Source organism: Neovison vison, chromosome 11 (assembly GCF_020171115.1).
Source record: "Neovison vison isolate M4711 chromosome 11, ASM_NN_V1, whole genome shotgun sequence".
In the NCBI taxonomy this organism is placed as follows: domain Eukaryota; kingdom Metazoa; phylum Chordata; class Mammalia; order Carnivora; family Mustelidae; genus Neogale; species Neogale vison.
Window position 1 is genome coordinate 27,709,100 of NC_058101.1, and position 21,849 is coordinate 27,730,948.

Genomic DNA, 21,849 nt, shown 5'->3' on the forward strand with positions numbered 1-21,849 from the left:
TTGAAATAAAAAAATAAATTAAAAATGTTTTCTTATGTTTTTAAACTTGATAAAAATGTGATTGTTTTACAGGATACAAGTTCAGTATTAAAGGAGGAACAGGGGATCACAACGTTTGAAGATGAAGGTTCATACATAATTCAAGAACAGCAGGATTCTCTTGTGTGTCGGGGGATTCTGGACTTAGAAGACGCTGACATGCCAGAGCCCCTCGCTCCTGAAAGCTACCCTGAGTCCATCTGTGAGGAAGATGTCACCTTGGCTTTGAAGGAACTGGATGAACGATGTGAAGAGGAAGAAGCTGATTTCTCTGGACTGTCTAGGTGAGACTGTGGTGTCACAAACACTAGAATGAGGGGGTGTGTCCTCTCTCAGCCCCTCCCGAGTATGGTTCTCTCTTCCAGTTCACTTAACTTTTGTTTCTTTGTTTTAGCCTGTAATCATACCACCTTCACTGTAAAAGATAAAATGACTGTGATGGATTTATTTTCTGTAACTAACCTTGAATTTGCTTAAAGAGAAGCAAAGCATAGCGAGCAACATTCTACGCCAAATTCCTCTTTTGGCAAAATGCCAAATGGCCAGTTGTTGTTGTTGTTGTTGTTGTTGTTGTTGTTGTTTTTAAAGATTTTATTTATTTTTTTGACAGAGAGAAATCACAAGTAGGCAGAGAGGCAGGCAGAGAGAGAGAGAGGGAAGCAAGGCTCCCTGCCGAGCAGAGAGCCCAATGTGGGGCTCGATCCCAGGACCCTGAGATCATGACCCGAGCCGAAGACAGCCACTTAACCCACTGAGCCACCCAGGCGCCCCGCCAAATGGCCAGTTGTTAAGATCAATATTGCATCACGGCCAGAGCCAGGTGTCAAAATCATGGGACGAACTTGGTGATACCAAAATAAATATGAAATATATCCAAAAAATTATTTTACAGTTTCCTCATCAGTGGTCATGGTTGCAAAGTTTGACCTTTAGAATGGGCAGAAGTAATCGTTTCTTGGTACTGTCAGATGTTAGATGACTTCTTTTAAAATGTTCATGTTCTGGGGCGCCTGGGTGGCTCAGTGGGTTAAGCCGCTGCCTTCGGCTCAGGTCATGATCTCAGGGGCCTGGGATCAAGTCCCGCATCGGGCTCTCTGCTCAGCAGGGAGCCTGCTTCCTCCTCTCTCTCTGCCTGCCTCTCTGCCTGCTTGTGATCTCTCTCTGTCAAATAAATAAATAAATAATCTTTAAAAAAAAAAAAAAGTTCATGTTCTGTACATTCAAAATATATTATCAAAAGTACCAAGAATTCCCAAAGAGCATTTTCTTCACTCATGGGCTAACAAAACTGAATAATCACTATTGCATATAATTCTTAGAAGAAATCTTGGCTGTTACGAAGTGTGTAAACCAAACTGTTCTATAATAATCTAGAATTACGACATTAGTCATAATAGTAGATATAGTCATAATAATAGCATATAATAATAGTCATAATAAATAGATATTATTTATTTTTCTTTTAAGTTTTATAAATATTTTTTGCTCAAAATCATGTTCTTTATAAAGTTGTCTAGCTTAACGTACTGTCCGTGTATCTACTTCCCCATTCATTAATTTCAAGATCTTTGATAGTTATTTTTAAACAAATATTAATATTTAGTAGTCATCAAATATTTCAGAGTTTCACTCTTACAATAAAAACCATTCATTTGTATTTCAAGTGATAATAGAGGGGTGTGTGTGTGTGTTAAACTAAGCACTCTACCCAGTGGGGGGCTTGAACTCACAACCCTGAGATCAAGAGTTGTGTGCTCCTCCAGCTTAGCTGGCCAGGCACCCCTTCCAGTAATAATAGAGTTTTAACATACACAGCACAAAAGGAGGTTTTCACTCTTCAATATACCTAGAATATTCTCCTGTATTTGAAAGTCTACATTCAGATATTAACAGCCACAGTGATACACCTTATTCACGTTACCGATTTGGACGGCAGTAACCTGCAGTCACTCATTTCATTCATCGTACACAAAGGCAGGGATGCCAGAAGTGATGTGGAGGTAGATATTCAACTATTGGGCTTTCTAAAAGGTTGAAGCCAAATGATGGACTTTGGCCAAATACCAAAGATGAAATCGAGTAGTGTACCCCTACTAATATAGAGGGATAGCCATGCGGGTTTACAAGAAATACATTTTGCTAAGATCAATCACTACAGTGACATTGTAAAAATATACTTTCTTGAGGTATGGCTTAAAGTTTTCACTTCAGATGTCTGCTTTATTTTTTCCTCCGTCTTTAACTCAAATCCCTCCCTTCCTTATGAATTGCTCCATAATTTCTATAAAGCCTTATAGAGGTACTTTGTCGTGTGAAACTCGCAATTTTAAGACCTTGGATAAAACATTTTCTTTATGGAGTTTCTGACTCAAACACCTCTTCAGCCTTAAGACCCAGGGTCACACATTTTGTTATAGAATATCCAACCCAGGGGCACCTGGGTGGCTCAGTGGGTTAAGCCGCTGCCTTCGGCTCGGGTCATGATCTCAGGGTCCTGGGATCGAGTCCCGCATCGGGCTCTCTGCTCAGCAGGGGGCCTGCTTCCCTTCCTCTCTCTCTGCCTACTTGTGACCTCTCTCTGTCAAATAAATAAGTAAAATCTTCCAAAAAAAAAAAAAAGAATATCCAACCCAAACATACCTTCATCTCTTTTCATTGTTCCATTGTTGTCTGTATTATCTGACTGTTGGGATTATAAATTCCTCCAAAGGGATGGCCTGGTCTAGTTTTTCTTTGAATCCACAATCTGTTACACACCACAAGGCGTATAATATATACTCATGAAGTAGCTGAGCTGCCAGTACGTGTCGAGGCTTATAATCTTGGGTTTGGACCCGTAGTCCTGGGTTGAAATTCTGACTGTGTCATTTCCCACCCAATAACCTAGGCATAATACTGAATTTCACTGAACTTTTTGTTTCATCATGGTAAAACTGAGGGCTCAGTCGTTAAGTGTCCATTTTCGGCTCAGGTCGTGATCCCAGGGTCCTAGGACAGAGCCCCCATCGGACTCCAAGCTTGTTAGGAAGCCTGCTTCTCCCTCACCCACTCCCCTTGCTTGTGTTCCCTCTCTCACTGGGTCTCTGTCAAATACATAAATAAAATCTTAAAAAAACAACAACTGAGGTAATAAGAGCCCAACAGAGCTGCTATGAAGATAGACTCACACAGTCCTTAAAGCAGCTAAGCTAGCCCCTGACCCAAAGCCAACAGCCAGAACGCTTTACATGTCGTCATCACCAGTTCGGACCTGTTCAATTAAAGGCCTCCAAGATTGATCATTTAAAATGAAAGCATTGGGGTGCCTGGGTGGCTCAGTGGCTCTGCCTTCAGCTCAGGTCATGATCTCAGGGTCCTGAGATCGATCCCCACATAGGGCTCTCTGCCCAGCAGAGAGCCTACTTCCTTTCCTCTCTCTCTGTCTGCCTCTCTGCCTACTTGTGATCTCTGTCAAATAAATAAATAAAATCTTTTAAAAAAATAAAAATAAAAATAAATAAATAAATAAAATGAAAGCATTCTACACGGCGTTATTCACAGAAATTGCTGCAAATTACTGAAGAGCACTGGCATATTATAGAGCTTGGCTTGTTTTAAGGTGGTTGCTTGAAAGTAAATTTCTAATTCCAAAGATGCTTAGGAGAAAAAACACGGAAACCTGCTTCCTTGTACTTTCTTACAAAGTTTAAGTTGTGTACTTTCTTTTTTTTCTTTTTTTTAAGATTTTATTTATTTATTTGACAGAGACAGAGATCACAAATAGGCAGAGCAGCAGGCAGAGAGAGAGGAGGAAGCAGGCTCCCTGCTTAGCAGACAGCCCAATGCGGGGCTTGATCCCAGGACTCCGGGATCATGACCTGAGTCAAAGGCAGAGGCCCTAACCCACTGAGCCACCCAGGTGCCCCTGTTGTGTACTTTTTAAATCAATGCGTAAATTTGAATAAAAGCAATCTACGTTGGATGACTCTATTTTAGGATAGTATCATGATTACTGTGATATTTGTATTCACAGTCAAGATGAAGACGAGCAAGATGGCTTCCCGGAAGTCCAGACATCCCGTCTGCCATCACCGTTTCTTTCTGCCATAATCGCTGCTTTTCAGCCGGTGGCGTGTGATGACGAGGAGGAAGCCTGGCGCTGCCACGTCAACCAGATGCTGTCTGACACCGACGGGTCCTGTGCCGTGTTCACTTTTCACGTGTTCTCCAGGCTGTTTCAGGTCCGGCAGGTTTAAAGTTTTCTGAATTTATATTAATAGTTGCCCGATGAAGTTATGGGGTTTGTTTTGTTTGTTTTGTTTTGTTTTTTAATCTAAAATCAGTACCTCAAATTCTATTTTCTTTCATTTTTTTACTCAAATTCTGTTCTATTTTTATTTTTCTTAATGTCTCAAATTTTCATCTTCCTACTGCTGTTTTGTTTTGTTTTGTTTTTTAAGATTTTATTTATTTATTTGACAGGCAGAGATCACAAGTAGGTGAGAGGGAGGCAGAGAGAGAGAAAGAAGAAGAAGCAGGCTCCCTGCTAGCAGAGAGCCCGATGCAGGGCTTGATCCCAGGACCCTGAGATCATGACCTGAGCTGAAGGCAGAGACTTTAACCCACTGAGCCACCCGGGTGCCCTCCCACTGCTATTCTTTAAAAAAGAACTCCCCCCCCCCCGCCCCGGAGCTCCTGGGTGGTGTAGTGTGTTGAGCAACCAGCTCTTGGTTTCAACTCAGGTTGTGATCCCAGGGTCATGAGAACAAGCCCTGCATTGGACTCCACGCTCAGAGCTGGGTCTGCTTGGGTTTCTATCTCTCTCCCTCTCCTTTACCCCTCCCACCAAAAAATAAATATTTAGAAAAAAAATTTTCCCCAAAGATAGTGATATTATTATGAAACTGTAGTACTGCCGATTATTGATACAACAACTAGTACAGATATCTCCCCTCAGGCAACTAAAATCAAACTTGAACGTGATAAAAACTGATAAATTTTCTGCAGTAAGGTGGGCACCATCCAGGATGCCATAAAAAATAAGAAGCATGGTCCCTGCCTTCAAGGGGTTTGCAGTCACTAGCATAAAACAGCTTATAATTAAGTACTCAGTTAATTGGCTGTGTCTCCGCACACCTTAAAAATTTTAGCTAAGATTGCTTCCAAGCATAGGAATAATAACATAAGCGCACCTGTATCAAGCGCTCACTGCACGCCTGGCATTGCGCTTAAGCGATTTACATTATTTAATCCCTAGGCCAGACCTATCTATGAGATGTAGACATATTTCTCGCGTTCTGTAGCCAGGAAACTAGGGCACAGAGAAATGCCAGCTTAGTCATTATGCTCCCGCTTTTCCCTTTGACCCCAGCGAATGCTGCCCATCTTGGAAGACCGAGCTAAGTACATACTCTGAGTGGAGCTTTTCCAGCCACTCCAGCCTCCAGTCTCTCCCTCCTGGGGGTTATTTAATGCTCGTGAAATTATTCTGTCCTTTTGCACCACTACTTGGTTTCCTATTTATGTGTATTTTTTCTTCCCAATGATACTCTGTTTCCTGATGCCTGAGATTGTAGCTTCTGACTTTATTATTATTAAAGCAGAATGATACCTGTGGATACACATTAACTATTCATATAATTACACCAGTGAAAATGTAGTCTGAGTAACTGAGCGCTCATTATGGGTAAGGCACGACCTATTTTATGTTAATGAGTATTCTTAAGTTTTGAGAAGATCGTATCTTCAATGCATCTTTAGGACTTTTAATTAAATCAGATGGATCCCATAGCCAAGCACAGTAAACTGCATTTACTAAAGGTTTCTTTCAACTAAAACTTTAGAAGAGCTAATTCTTCAGACATGTAAGGACTTTATTTCCAGTGAAGTGCAGCCTGTATTCCTTCTCTCTCTCCTAATGAAAAAAATCTCAGGAATGGGGAGATGAATGGCATGGATCATTGATTTCTTTTTTCAGTAGTAATGATTTTGTAAATTTTGATCATTTTGTGAAATTAACATTTCCTAATGAGCCTAAACACATGAATTTACAGACCAGTTATTAGAATTCTATGTATCACTACAATAATAATTTTAAAATAAAATTTGCCCTAACTATAAATTACACTTCTTAAAGATGAAAAAAAAGGCCTTCTTAGGAAATACTAAAAAATATTTTAATGCTTTTCTCCATAGACAATTCAAAGAAAGTTTGGAGATATAACTAATGAGGCAGTCAGCTTTCTTGGTGAGAGCCTGCAGCGCATCGGTGCCAAGTTTAAAAGTTCGCTGGAAGTGATGATGATGTGTTCAGAATGCCCGACGGTCTTTGTGGATGCTGAAACAGTAAGTTTTTATATAAAGGCTTATTATAAAGACTAAATGTGAATGGCACCAATCAGTAAATGGTCTTTTTTTTTTTTAAAGACAGTTGAGAATTTTGAAGTGTAAAGGTTTATATTTTCAGTTTGACTAAAAATATCTAGCAAAATGTAATTCTAGCATATTATAGGCAGTGACTTGTGACTCTTTCTGATTCTGAACCCTCACTGTCCTCACCCTTCACAGAGTCCCAGATGGGGAAGCTGGAGAGCCTTACTCTAGACATGGCTACTTCTTTTCCAATTCTTGAGTAAAAGTGGGTAGGAGAGGGCTAGACCTACCCCCGTGAAGAACCCAGAGCTCAGTCCTCCCATTTTGTTTGCAAACATACTCAGAGATTATGCATCAAGATACTGAGAGAGGGGCGCCTGATGGCTCAGTCGGTTAAGTGTCAGACTCTTGATTTCTGCTCAGGTCATGATCTCTCAGGGTGGTGAGATCAATCCCTGCATTGGGCGCCACGCTGGACATGGAGCCTGCTTAAGATTCTCCCTCTCTCCTTAAAAAAAAAAAAAAAAGAAAGAAAAGAAAAAAATATTTAGAGAATTAAGGTTTAAGAAGCTTCAAGGGTGTTACCTTTAAGTTAAGATCTATACTAGTCTGGCAGACCATTTCTCACCTGAGGCAGTTCTGGAAAGCATTTGAAGCCATGCTTGTCCTTGCTGGCATCCCTGAAGTCCCACTGCATTCATACTGTGTTTTAGTGAAGGGTCAGCCCTTCACTGTATGGGACAGAATGCAATAAAGGGACACTGGCACTAAGTTGGGCCCAAAACCAACTAAGAGAAATTCCATGGCCCAAAAGTTACCAGTCTCATGACCGTGATCAGAAATGATAACCTGGGGGCACCTGGGTGGCTCAGTCGGTTGGGCGTCTGTCTGCCTTTGGCTCCAGGTCATGATCCCAGGGTCCTGGGGTCGAGCCCCGCATCAGGCTCCCTGCTCAGCGGGGAGTCTGCTTCCCCTCTCCTCCCTGCTTGTGCTCTCTCCCTCGCTCTCTGCCTCTCTCAAATAATAAATAAAATCTTAAAAAAAGAAAAGAAATAGTAACCTGGCTCAATGTTTCTGATTTGACAGCTGATGTCATGCGGTTTGCTGGAAACACTCAAGTTCAGTGTGTTGGAGCTGCAGGAACACCTGGATACATACAATGCTAAGAGAGAAGCAGCTGAGCAGGTCAGTCTCGCTTCACCATGGGAAAAAAGTAGCTCGCTTTTGACAATAGAAATGTTAACTTGGCAGCTGAACAACCAAGCTAGAAAAGGGGACCTCTTAGCACTTGCCTCAGGGTTTTACCGAGAAACATGGGGCTTCCCTCTGAACTCTCTGTCCAGTGAGTCCATCGTTGGCTTTTAGAAATCAGCCCTCTAAGAGCTTAAGAACACCCTGGAAAACTATCCACAGGGCAAGGGGAGAGATAAAAGCATTAGTTCTCTGAGAAGGCACTGTGCTGTTGTGACCCAGAAAACGTGTCACCTGTGACAAAGCTGACATCTTTTTCCCACGACCTGTATGCGGGCAAGCAGTGGGAGAAAGAGACGTGTGGTAGATTAGAGACAGCACTCGCCAAGAAGTGTTTCTTCCGCTCCCATCAGGCACCGCAAAACAACACTAGTCCTGTTCCCAGAGAGTAAAGGTTTTTCAGTTAGCAGGAGCAAGAAAACTGAAAAGTGTTTATTTTCTCCTTTGCACACAAACAATATGTAGAAGACATTTTCTTCCTAGAATAGATAGATCTTTCATTAATTAGTATTAAGTATCTGTGCTGTGGAGCGCTCACTTCGACAGCTCATATACTAAAATTGGAACAGTCCCAAGATTAGCTTAGTCCCTGTGCAAGGATGACATGCAGATTCGTCAGGTGGTCCATATTTTGGGGGGGGGGGAGTATTACTCAGCCATAAAAAAGAATGAAATCCTATCATTGCAACAACATGGGTGGACCCAGAGGGTTTTATGCTGGGGGAGATCAGTCAGTCAGAGAAAGACAGTTACCACAGGATCTCACCCATAAGTGGAATTTAAGAAACAAAACAAATGAGCACAGGGGAAAAGAGAGAGGGAGCAAACCAAGACATAGACTCTTCATTATAGAGAACAAAATGAGGGTTGCTGGGCGGGGGGGCGGGGGAGGGATGGGGTAAATGGGGGAGGGGGCTCGAGGAGGGCACTCGTGACGAGCACTGGGAGTCGGAAGTGATGAATCACTGAATTCTATACCTGAAACTAGTTTTTAAAAGAAAATTTATTTTTTTAAAGATTTTATTTGACAGAGAGAGAGAGATCACAAGTAGGCAGAGAGGCAGGCAGAGAGAGAGGGGGAGGCAGGCTTCCCGCCGAGCAGAGAGCCCGACGCGGGGCTCGATCCCAGGACCCTGGGATCATGACCTGAGCTGAAGGCAGCGGCTTAACCCACTGAGCCACTCAAGTGCCCCTAAAAGAAATTTTAATTAAAAATATGTATCTATCACATAAAGGCCAATGAAAAGTATAAAACCTGGCTCTTGTTCCCTTAATATACTAGGTGAGACTATAAAGCACAAACACTATAGATGAATAATTAGTAACAGAAGTGAAGGGTCAAGGCATAAACAAAAGTACTGGCAGTGAAAGAGACTTCACAGCACTGCACAGGCCTAACAGACCTGATGCTATACACTGTGATTTCCAAAGCAAGGTCACTTTGGGCCATTAGGAAAACTTCATGGAATAGAGATCAGACCTTAGGCCTGGACAGACGGTAATTTTAGATTGTGAGATTCTTTCAGGGAAAGAATATGGTATGAGAACATACTAATATTAGGGCTTTCTCCCCTTATAAGGGAGGAGGGAATCTTACATTTGGACTGACAGAGTAATGGTAGATGGGTAAAGAGGGAAGAGTTTTCGACGTTGGGAAACTATCGGGCAAGATCTGGTCATCTTACAAATACAGTAGTCCCCCTTATCTGTGGGGGGTACATTCCATGAGCCCCAGTGGATAGAAAGTCCCAGAACCCTGTGTATACTGTGTTTTTCCTGTACATGATGAAGTGTAGAAGTAGGCTCAGTAGAAGATTAACAAGAGTAATAACGGACTGTAAGAGAGGCTGTGTGAAGGTGGTCTGGTCTCTTTTTCTCTCAAAATACATTATTAGATGGGACTCACCCTTCCCGTGATGACGTGAGAGGAGGCAGTGCTTCAGGGTGAGACGGAGAGTTGAGTGATGGAGGCTCTGACCGCTGACCTTCCAGCGATAGGTCGGAGGAGGACCACTGCTTCCGGGCTGCCATTGACGTTGGGGGACTGAAACCACCCTGCCGTGTACATGCTTGTGCTTGTCTTTTGTGTTCTTGGGATCGCATATCTGTTGAGTGTTTACAGAGAATTGCTGGGTCATGGGGTAGAACATTTGTTCCCCTTTATTAGATTCTGCCATGCGCTTTCCTAAAAGATGCTCCGTCAGTTTACTTCCCTGCAGAGTGTGGACAAGAGCTACTGTTGCTTCATAGCTTCACCACCACTTGGTATTTCCAGCTTTTAAAATGTTAGTCATGCTGGTGGGTGTGCAGTATTTTATGGTATTATTGTGCATTTCCCCTGAGCACCTACTCAAATCGGTATTTTCATTTAGGCATTTTTTGAACTGTGCCTTCAAGTATCTTGTCCATTTTTGGAAATAGATTATTTATGGCTTTCTTACTGATTTCTAGGAGTTTATTCTAAACACAAGCCTTTTACTGGATGTATTATAAATTTTTCCCGTTCTCTGTGGCTAATATTTTCACTATTATTAGCATCCTTTGATGAACACAGGTGTTCATTTTTAATTAAGTCCAAGTTATCTGTCTCTTTTCCATTATGGTTAGTGCCTTTTGTGTCTTCAGAAATATTTGCCTACCATAGAAGCTGTGATAGATTGCTACTATTAGTGACCTTGATAAATCATGCCTGTGTCCACAGCCTTTTAGAACTTGGCTAGTGGAGGCTAGTTTGCCACCTCTGAAGTCTGAGATATCCTTGCCTTTTCCTGACCAGTCACCCAGGCGCCCCCTCCCCCATCTGTTCTTTGTTACCTTTTTTCCTCCTTTCTTGTCTTGAAACCAAGTTTTTCTTGTTGCTCGGATTTTTTCCCCCTCTAATAGTTTTTGCTATTACAGTATTATAATTAAGGCATTCTTCCATTACGCCTTGAGTCTCCTGAGGGTCATGACTGAAAGCCTGGGGTGTGCATCAGGACCCCCGCCATCCTGGCCGCTAATGACCAGTTCTTCTTTTCAACACGAGGAGACCAGAAATCTCTGCTTCAATTTTTAGCCTCCCAGATGCTGCTGCTTGGTTTTCTAGCCTTGCCACCTGCACATGTTAGATGTTAAAGCAGCAGCATCCCGAGGGAAGCTGCACAGAGTTGGGCCCCTTCTCTGCAGGCCCCTTTCCTCCAGCATCCTGGCCCTCAACACGTCCCTACCTTTGAGGACCCTGTTTTCCCAGCTCAGTGAGACCGTGGGCCACACACCCACGCTATCTGTTCAGCCTCTCTGCCTGAGGAATAAGCAAAGCTTCGAGTAAGCAGATCCCCCGCAGTAAACACTGGAATCTCCACCGGGCTCCCTTTCAGGGCTTTGGTCTAACTCCCTCCATCCTGGCAGACGGTATTCTGCTTCTGTGGTTGTCCTCGGAGGACTGGCCTTATACAAGCTACTCCATCACGCCCAGCAGCCGAACCTCTCCGTTGTCTTAACCTTCACTTGAGCCTTGAGTAAAGAAACAGTAATGGCAGGCAGACTGACTGGATATGAACTGAGGACATTGTACACAGACTCCTGGTCTGTGTACACAATGACCAGGCTGGCCTGCTCACACTGGCTGGAATCGCGTGGGCCTGTACTGTCCAGGCCAGTGTGCAGCCATGGGACTGTAGCCTCGGGACGTGTCTTTTAATGTAGTGGAAAAAAAAAATTAAAGCTCCCAAAATGCTAGATCACTGGGCATACAATAGAAAAAATCACATTTTCTAAGAATGGGACATTAAATAATCAATTACTGTTTTTTCTAATTTATTAGTAAACTTGAACAGATTGGACTAGATTAGTGAGGATGATTAGGTATGGATGCATTTTAACATTCTGTATGAATAAATACTGACACATTCTACGGTAGATTTCAGCCGAATGTTCTTGACATTAAGAAGTCTGCTGGATTGCTTCTGACAGTGCCTGCCGGCTGCCTATCTCACTAGGAAAGCTTAACATGTTTCCTCAGAGATGCTGTCAAGCCAAAGCCTAAGGGCCTGTGCAGTCTGAGGGACTAGAATAAAAGCAACATAAGGTCAAAGAACTGTTTTGAAATAACTGAGAGGTCTAATTTTCATTCTCTGCGTGTACAACGGTCAGCTACAGTTGAGCGTTTTAAATGCCTGGTAGTTCTGAGACATTTCAGAGTGTATCCTTAACGTAGCGAGTAGTTTCTCTCAAAGTCTTAAGTTCTTATATATATATTAGTTTTATGCTTAATCTAGCACACACGTGAAGAACCAGGAAGTAAAAAGAACAGACATTAACAATATCGAACTGTTGGGTGGCTCGGTGGGTTAAAGCCTCTGCCTTCAGCTCAGGTCATGATCCCGGAGTCTTGGGATCGAGCCCCGCATCGCATCGGGCTCTCTGCTCAGCAGGGAGCCTGCTTCCCCGTCTCTCTCTCTCTGCCTGCCTCTCTGCCTACTGGTGATCTCTGTCTGTCAAATAAATAAATAAAACATTAAAAAAAAAAATCGAACTGTCTAAACCCAGGGCTTCCCTTGGAGGCTCTCAGCTTTTACTTCACTCGGACATTCCACGAGCCCCACACTTTCCCACTAAACTACAACACTGTTATTTTTATTTGACCAAGGAAAGGATACCTTAAATAAATACCCAACTTTAGGAATAGCCCGTGGATCAGGGGGAAAAAACCACATGTGGCTTCTGTATCCAATATGCTTCGGAGATAACATGTTTGTCATTCATTAATGTCCAAAAGGAAGAAGAGGGAAAAAATAAAAACAAGATTTAAAATGGATTTTGGTTTCTGTTTCACTAATTAAAACGGACACCAGTCTTCTGAGAATTACACTTCTGATAAGCAAACCGACCTGCTTAATTTGAAGTTGCTTTTATTAAATTGTACCTCTGGAGGGAAGCACGTCTTTTACTGCCCCATCTTTTGTTAGACACAGGTCAGGTTTAGGTTGAGAAGATTTCCAATAAAATCTGCAAAATGAAGGCTGCTGTTTACTGAAAAGGAGCGCCAGGCGTCCCTGAAAGAGAAGATGCTTTATTGCACTTGTGTGAGCGACGCCCGAGTGTGTGCGTCTGCTTGTACTTAATAGCGCTGTCCTGCTCTGGGCCGCCGCGTATAACTAGGCTCAAGTGGAGACTGAAGGATCTGTCTATAACCAGTCCCAGAACTTCAAGTTCACTTGTAAAGTGATTTTTATACACACAGGCTGTTTTATTACCAGTTTCATGGTGCACTGTACAATCACTATGTTAAAATTTACTTATTTCTTTAGTGGTTACACAACTGTAAGCGGACATTTGGTGCCAAAGAAGACCTATACAGGATAAACACAGAAGCCCAGGTAAGTCTTTGCTGCTTAGTTTTGCTGTATTTCTAGATCAGGTAAAATGAAGTGTGCATGTGCACGAAGGTCCCTGCTTGATAATCCTAGAATTAAAATTTATAACACTTTCCATTTTTGTTATCAGAACCATCTTGGTCAGAGTTGGGTTCAATGAGATATTGGCTTAGTAATGAAAAATGCACTTTAATAAAAATGAACAACCAGCTTGGGACTGCAGCTTAATAACATTCAGCAGATAAGCTTGATGGGTATCTGGGCAGTCCAGGTTAGACCGTACTTGCTGCATCTGCCTCTTCAAAAAATGTTTGTTCTGCATTAGTATTCTGCAGATAAATTGGTCGGGAAAGCAAACCTGAGAGTAATGTTCTATACATTCATGGTGGCCTTTCTGAAGGTGAAATTCTGAGATTGGATAAATTAAAATTTTTGTATAGCATGAAAGTAAAAGTAAAATATGTTCTTCAAGTACATATATATAACACATTACGTTAAATGAGGATAAATCAGGCCCTACAAATTATTCTAATAGGAATATAGCATCCTATGGGGAAAACACAGTCATCAGTTAAAATGAACAACGTCTGCATGGACATCAGAATTCCAGGCTTCTTCAACATTGGTTACGCTGTTACGCATTTCTTGTCACTGTAAAAGCTATTGTACTATAATAACATGAAGTTTTTTTAAAAAACTGAAATGTTGAGAAAATAACAGTATGCATTTCACATTCAGTATCTCTGTCCTTACAACTGTGTCTCAGAGATGCTATTATTATCCCCATTTTGCAGATGAGGAAGCTGAGGCTCAGAGAAGTCAATGTATCTAAAATCAGTACGAAAAGAGTTAGAGGGAGCCTGGGTGGCTCAGTGGGTTAAAGCCTCTGCCTTCGGATCAGGTCATGACCCCAGTGTTCTGGGATCGAGCCCGGCATCATGCTCTCTGCTCAGCAGGGAGCCTGCTTCCACCTCTCTCTCTCTCTCTCTCTCTCTGCCTGCCTCTCTGCCTACTTTTGATTTCTGCCTGTCAAATAAATAAATAAAATCTTAAAAAAAAAAAAAAAGAGAGAGAGAATTAAGATTTAATCTAGGCGGGCTAACTCCTAATCCTGTGCTGTGTTACAAGGAAATGGTCAGATGACCTGTGTAAAGAAAGAAACATGGGAAAATGAGGAATTAACTCTAAACTAGAATTGGAGCCTTTGGTTTTATCTTCACCACTACTTAACTGCATGGCTTGAGTATGTAACATAAACTCCTTTTTTCCTCCATAAGTTAGGTGATTAGACGAAGTGATTTCTTACATTTCTCTGCCTTGAAGAAAATGAGTTCCATCTGCAAGAGTCTAAGTCAGTTAATATAGCTTGAGGCTTTCGACTAAGTGAAAACGGAAAACTGTACATTTTAGAATTTCATTTATATCTTTTCTCTCCTTTTACATTCAGCTCCTTGAGATTGAGGACACCTGTTACACATTACTAGTATCTGTCCCTGTGTATGAAAATTCTTTTGCATAATAAATACTTAAAAATGAAAAAAATACACCTGCCAACTTCAGTACACTGAATATCAAGAATTTCAGATCTGGAACGTTGGCATATTTAAAGTAACTTCTGGTAATTCAGAGCTCCACGATTAACTACATTTGTGTTATCTCCTACAATTGTGACCAGAGACTGACTTGAGAGAGGGAGAGCAAGCAGTGGAGGGGCAGAGGGAGAGGGAGAGAGTCTCAGCTCTCAGGCAGACTCCCTCCGGAGCCCAACATGGGGCTCAGTCTCATGACCCCAAGATTATGACCTGAGCTGAGAAACAAGAGAGTCAGGTGCTTAACTGACTGAGCCACCCGAGCATCCCATCATGATTTCTTTTCCATTACATCCCAAAGTAGATGCTATGAGTGTGTGCATCTAGAGCCGGTTCCATTTTTTCGGTGAATAGAAGTGGGGAAAAGTATTTGAAACTCAAGTGGTTGTTAGTTTCCATATAAAACCGTATAAAGCAGAACCTCAAATTTAGATATGCTAGTATGTTTGACATTGGATTATGCTCAACTAATAATTCACGGAATGACTATCCACGTAATACATAAGGAAGCAGAATGGAGCCAAAGTTCACCTTTGCTTAGAAAATCCTTTCTAAATGGATAGGAACATTATATAAACAGTCCTTCAGAGGACACTGTTTAGAAAAGCAGACTTCAAAGGAACTTTTAGAAGCAATATTTACATGGTAACAATTGCCATTTGAATTAAAAATCATTCTTCTCTAGAATGGACCAGAAACTAGGTCCAAGTGGCTATAGATATTTTAATAGAATATTTTTAAATAGTCCTTAAACTAGATGTTTTACTCTATATTTTACGTACATCATCTCTTTTGACTCAAACGTAGTTGGGCTGAACTTCTGAAGTTCACTAAATTGCACTCTGGAATGCATTTTTTTTTAAAGATTTTTTATTTTTTATTTGACAGACAAAGATCACAAGTAGGCAGAGAGGCAGGCAGAGAGAGAGGGAAGCAGGCTCCCCGCTGAGCGGAGAGCCCGATGCGGGGCCTGAGCCAAAGACAGAGGCTTCGACCCACTGAGCCACCCAGGTGCCCCTGGAATGCATTTTAAAACACACCTCTGCGTTTGACATTCTGTGTTCTGACTCCACCAGTTAATGGCAACGTGGGACCTAATTAGTAAGGGTCGGAAGCCTGGACCCACACCAGAGATAATGTTCTCGTGGGTATTTATAAGATCATAAGCAAGTTCGTTTCTAAAAACAGTAATTCATGTCTCATTGTCCAGTCAGAAATTTTCCACTTTACTGATGGAAATTTTATAACATTGCTTTTTCTTTTAGATCACTTATACTAGCCAAGTTTCCCTAAATCACATTAGTTCACTTTTGTCCTGTGTAGCTTTCACACAAGAAACAAATTATAGCCTAAAGGTAATTTAGTTATTTGTCAAAGAGTTTAAAGTACGCTGGATTGTTACAGTAAGTATATAAAAAGTTTTATCCTGGAAATAGCAAATTTTTCTTTTGGATGCAATTAAATGTTCTTCAGTTTGCCTGGGACATCTGTGACCCTACTTAAAATGATTTCTTACACTAATTCTTGGTCTTTTTCTTCCTTTGTATTTTTTGTGAACCGATCACCTTCTTGCTTAGCAAATGGAAATTCTAGCAGTAAGTGCCCTGTCTTAATTTATAGATTATCCATGTCAGACAAAATGATTTTCATTTGCCATCTGTGATCTAGCAGTGTTTTGTCATGGACTACTTTAAGAGTATGCTTCAGTTCTGCATAGCCCTAATCCATGAAATGTTGGTCCTCTAAAGAGGAGATTTGCTGATATGCGCCACTAGCAGCCACCTGTTTTGTACATCTATAAACTAACAATTTAAACTTAATTTTAAAAATCAAAAGTGCCTATGTTAATTTTATGGTCTCATTTCCATGAGATTACAAGGTTTTGTTTTGGTTTTTTTTTTTTTAGAAAAATGAATTCATTTTTAGGTAGGAGATAAGCCAGTGTGACTTTGCTTCATCACACATTTGTTGATAAATGCTGTGAGATATACATCTCAATGGGCAAAAGTATATGCATTTGTCCTTCTTTTTCATTACAAACTTCAAGTTAAAGTGAATCCTTTTTAAAGTATTTGATGTTGCCTGCTGAAAAATTCTGATGTGAAAATGTGCTTCTCGCTAAATGAATTACGTAACCAAGTCTTTATATTTGTATTTTAATCCCAGTCTTCAAAGCATTTTTCCTCAGTTTCACACTATATTAACTTGCTTACTGCAGAGAAATAAATGTCAAGATAATTTTTAACATAATTACTTATAAATTTTTACTGGAAATGTACTGTCTACTCAAACGTCACGGACAGTGGCACCTGAACTTAACACCGTGTTATTTACTTACTTCTAGGAACTGGAGCTCTGCCGAAGGTTATACAAACTGCATTTTCAGTTGCTGCTTCTGTTCCAAGCCTACTGCAAACTGATCAGCCAAGTAAATACAATAAAAAATGAGCCAGAGGTAAATATTCAGTTCTAGCAGGAATTACTGATCCTAGAATATTAAATTATAACACACATATTCCTTGTAGGAGATCTTACGTCAAAAGTCACTTAACAGTGAGTCCTTGTTATTTTAGAAATGATGTGCTGTTTCGGGACCTGTCAGTAAATAAAATAGCAGATAGCCAGCGGTCTTGAAAGGTTCAAGACCTTCAAGGTCACAGCAGCACCAACAGAGCATCTGTAACCAAAAGTCAAGGAAAGCACATCAGCTGAATAAAGACACAGTTAAATTATGAAACGTAGTTTTAGTGATGCACATGCAGCCTGTCAAAAACACTTTGCTGGAAATCCATGTAGTGAATAGGTTCAAAGACAGTGACTTTAGTCTTTTTACCCCCTTGTCAAAGCTGGTACTGAAACAGGAAATGCCTTCACTTTCATTAATTGGTTAAATCAATTTAAAAAATACATACTGGTTTATATAAAATGCACTGGGTAAATAATCTTTTAAAATATAAAGACTTTCCTTCGCCGTCAAAAAAATTCATGACCCCCCCCATAACAGTGAATGATTTTTACCATCCAAGATGTAATATCACATATTAAAACCGATATAAACATTGGTTATATCTAGTTTTATTACATCATAACATCTATTATAACCTGTTTTTTTTTTCTTTCCTTAAATAACCTCTATGCCCAATGTGGGGCTCGAACTCACAACCCCAAGATCAAGAGTCACATGCTCCACCAGCTGAGCCAGCCAGGCCCCCATCGCTTGTTCCTTATCAAGAGTATTTAAAGATGAGGGTTTGGAAGTCTACTGAATGGAGAACTTGAAATATTAACTGCCTTTAACTACTGAACTTAACGTTTGCCAGTCTTGAAGAGAAGCTACAACTATCATCCGACACAACTTTACAGCCAATTAGATGCCCCATGAGTTCTTTAATATACAGATAGATCTTTTTTTTTTTAATTTTTTATTTTTTATACACATATATTTTTATCCCCAGGGGTACAGGTCTGTGAATTGCCAGGTTTACATACTTCACAGCACTCACCAAAGCACATACCCTCCCCAATGTCCATAACCCCACCCCCCTTCTCCCAACCCCCCTCCCCCCAGCAACCCACAGTTTGTTTTGTAAGATTAAGAGTCACTTATGGTTTGTCTCCCTCCCAGTTCCATCTTGTTTCATTTATTCTTCTCCTACCCACTTAAGCCCCCATGTTGCATCACCACTTCCTCATATCAGGGAGATCATATGATAGTTGTCTTTCTCCACTTGACTTATTTCGCTGAGCATGATACGCTCTAGTTCCATCCATGTTGTCGCAAATGGCAAGATTTCATTTCTTTTGATGGCTGCATAGTATTTCATTGTGCAGATAGATCCTTTTAAGGTATATTTATTTGTTTCAGGTCATCAACATGTCTGAGGAACTTGCCCAACTGGAAAATATCCTCAAAGAAGCAGAGTCTGCTTCAGAAAATGAAGAAATCGACATTTCCAAAGCTGCGCAGACTACTATAGAAACTGCCATTCATTCTTTAATCGAAACCTTGAAAAATAAGGAATTTGTATCAGCTGTGGCACAAGTGAAAGCTTTCAGGTGAAACGGATTTCCTACCTCTCCACCTAGATGGACAGGGATTTTACACTGACTGGGTTTGGGCTTTTGATTTGTTGTTTCAATATCATGTCTTTATGAAAGCGTGACTTTGGTATTTTCTACAGTTATCACTGAAATGACACCAGTTTTAGACTTTGTTCACTCTGCTACTTTGGGGGATACATTTGCTCAGATGCCTGGGTGGCTCAGTTGGTTAAGCAGCTGCCTTCAGCTCTGGTCATGCTCCCGGCGTCCTGGGATCGAGTCCCACATCGGGTTCCTTGCTCGGCGAGGAGCTTCTCCCTCTGCCTGCCATTCTGTCTGCCTGTGCTCGCTCTCTCTCCCCCTCTCTCTCTCTCTGACAAATAAATAAAATCTTAAAAAAAAAAAAAAAAAACAGATCCTCAAAAGGAAATTTTGTTAGAGGTATTCATTTAAAATGTCGCTGACTTTAATAACTGCTTGAGTCTCAGGACTTAAAATTGTTATGTATGTCAGGGGCGCCTGGGTGGCTCAGTGGGTTAAGCGTCTGCCTTCAGCTCGGGTCATGATGCCAGGGTCCTGGGATCGAGCCCTGCCCTGGGCTCCCTGCTCAGCAGGGAGCCTGCTTCTCCCTGTCCCCCTGTTTGTGTTCCCTCTCTCGCTGTGTTTCTGTCAAAATCTTTAAGAATATACATATATTGTGTATTTCAGAGCTCTCTGGCCCAATGACATCTTCGGCAGCTGTGAAGACGACCCCGTGCAGACGCTGTTACACATCTATTTCCATCATCAGACGCTGGGCCAGACGGGAAGCTTCGCGGTGACTGGCTCTGATCTGGACATGTCCGAAGCCAACTACAAACTGATGGAACTTAATCTAGAGATAAGGGAGTCTCTGCGCATGGTGCAGTCCTACCAGCTTCTAGCACAGGCCAAACCGATGGGCAATCTGGTGAGCACCGGATTCTGAGAAACTTCAGGCATTTCGGGCAGAAACAAAACGGAAGCTGACGAAGAATATGAACGGGCGCCTCTCGTGAGCCCTTGCAGTTCCCGGATGACTCTTCCTGGCAGCATCCACAAGGCGAGCGTCACTAGTGTCCAACTCTTATCAAGATAAAGAAGGTCGGACGGAATCAAAGATCTGAAGAAAAGAAATCTTAGCGGCTGCCAGTACCTCCCACGAGCAACTGTATGAAGAAGGCATTTTTCTTTTTTTTAATTACTTAACCTGTGTGAAAAGAAAAGGGCTAAAAGTGATGCATACACATACATTACCTTCTGGAGAAAGGAGAGAATTCCCAGACTGTTTGCAATAATGGCCTCTAATACTGAGACATTGGAAAGCAGGTGACATGAGGCTAAAATCCAGGCTCGTTCATTTTAGCTGAAGACCTGCGCGGCTGCGGGGTTCCCAGCAGCCGGGAGCGTCCTCCGGACTTGATGCTCAGTCGTCTACATGAAGAAGCTTCAGTCGGATAGATACAGACAGACTGATTTGCAAAAACCATTGATTTTTTTCAACACATGGGATGAGGGCGTGGGTGTTTTGTTTTTTAGTCTGTATAAGGGGTTGTGTGTGCGTGAGCTGGGATGTGTGCGTATGTGACAGTCCTATTTTCAAGGTATGGATGTTTGGTGATACCGTGTCAGCATGCCTCAAAGAGGACTGCAAGATTATTTTTGAAGAAATTTTATTTTATTAGATCTAACTCTTCATAGTGTGTAAATGTTAGAACATTTTAATAATATTTTAAAGCTGGGCTTTCCCGGTATTTTGAAAAGAAATAATATATCTGTTAATGTTATTGGAATGCTGCTCAGTTCTCTGATCAGTGCTTACGTTACGATTGTTGATAACTAACCAAAGTAGATGCCTGCAGAGACTTTAAAAATGTAAAATAAAGATGTATGCTGCCCGTCAGCTATTCTCATTAGAAAAGTTAACTTATTTTACTCCATAATTATTATAGAAACTGTAAAGATTAAAACCAGTATTGTACATTGGTGCAATGCAGTGTGAGACAAGAACAGGTGTACAAAGCTAAAGAAAAGATTGCGGTCACTGATGGTAGAGTACATGACCTGCGGGCCCCAAAGTCTGCAGAGAATTCAAGAAGAGAGATGCAAACCCGTTTTTCTCCGTTTGTGTTCAGGACTCACGTGTTTCACCCAAAAAGGAACCTGGGGCTATGGGGGAAAATGAAAGGAAGCCGGAAGACTGACTACCAAAACATGCAATATACTTACTCCTGTCGAAGCCTGTAGCATAACATGAACTGGATTCTGTCCTTTTCTAAATAGCATTTTGTAAAAGAAATGAATGTAGTCCCACAATTCCTCTGATTTGAAAGGAACACCTTGTATTTTTATAGGCATCTCTTATCCACTGTGACTTTCTTTTAAACTGGGCTCTGGGATTCCAGAGTTTAGAATGTAGAAATGAAATGCTTATAGCTTTGCCTTTTCTTGGGGGTGTGGACCCTGCCAGAAATGTAATTATGCTCAAGTGCATTAATTGAAGGCACTGTGCAGGCCGTTGGACTGATGACTCGAGTTCTGTCACCTGTAAAATCCAGAACTGGTCACGGCACATTCATGATCACTGTATTTTTTGACCCTGATAAACACACACACACACAGTTATTTTAATGGTGTTCTGGTACTGTAAATGGTGTCCTTTAAATTATTTAATAACTTTGGGTGTGGGGCAGGAAGAGAGGGATGGTGTCCAGAGACACCCCACACTTCACATCCTATCCTGCCATCCCCTATTTTCTCACCCTCCTTATATCCTTTTTGTTAAAATAAAAAGCATTGTAGCTGCTGGTTGGTGTTGTATTTTAAGGATGAATGATTATCGTCTGCAGCCTGCAGAAACTTGTCAAATATGATCCTCATTCGTAAACATACTTCCCCTAAGAGGGGGAGAACGAAGTTGAGAACAAATCGGGGTGACTAATTAATTGCCCAAACCAAACCTTTAAACAGTTGAAATTTCCTTTTCATGCTTATGTAGCTCAGTTGATTAATAAGTAAGGTGAATACACCTACAGAAGGCAGAAGGCAAATACAAAATAGGCTTGTCCTTTTGCAATCGAGTTTTCCTAAAACCTATACTAGTTTGCCCCCTCTGAATCCAGAGATTGCATTTAGCAAAATATACCAGATGCTTAATTTATTAAATACCATATGTGGTTCCAGACAGAGCTGTTTGTGCTCATACG

The 21,849-nt window shown here is 41.3% G+C and overlaps 1 protein-coding gene and 1 non-coding gene across 9 annotated transcripts in view; both read left to right on the forward strand.

Annotated features, from left to right (window-relative positions):
- The window catches only part of FRYL (FRY like transcription coactivator), a 260,634-nt gene extending 239,185 nt beyond the window's left edge, over positions 1-21,449 (forward strand). For 6 of the 8 annotated variants that reach the window (XM_044225780.1, XM_044225783.1, XM_044225781.1 and 3 more), the window contains 9 exons: positions 73-323; positions 4,052-4,259; positions 6,214-6,363; positions 7,477-7,575; positions 12,930-12,998; positions 16,162-16,179; positions 16,929-17,039; positions 18,450-18,640; positions 19,334-21,449. In XM_044225780.1, the coding sequence (XP_044081715.1) occupies positions 73-323; positions 4,052-4,259; positions 6,214-6,363; positions 7,477-7,575; positions 12,930-12,998; positions 16,162-16,179; positions 16,929-17,039; positions 18,450-18,640; positions 19,334-19,592 (1,356 nt within the window). In that variant the 3' untranslated portion in view covers positions 19,593-21,449. The remainder of the gene's footprint in view (positions 1-72; positions 324-4,051; positions 4,260-6,213; positions 6,364-7,476; positions 7,576-12,929; positions 12,999-16,161; positions 16,180-16,928; positions 17,040-18,449; positions 18,641-19,333) is intronic. The other 2 variants (XM_044225777.1, XM_044225779.1) reach the window with 1 other exon arrangement.
- LOC122890756 lies at positions 8,172-8,275 on the forward strand. Its single transcript, XR_006381181.1, has one exon. It is a non-coding gene; the product is annotated as a U6 spliceosomal RNA (small nuclear RNA).
- Positions 21,450-21,849: the final 400 nt, after the last annotated feature.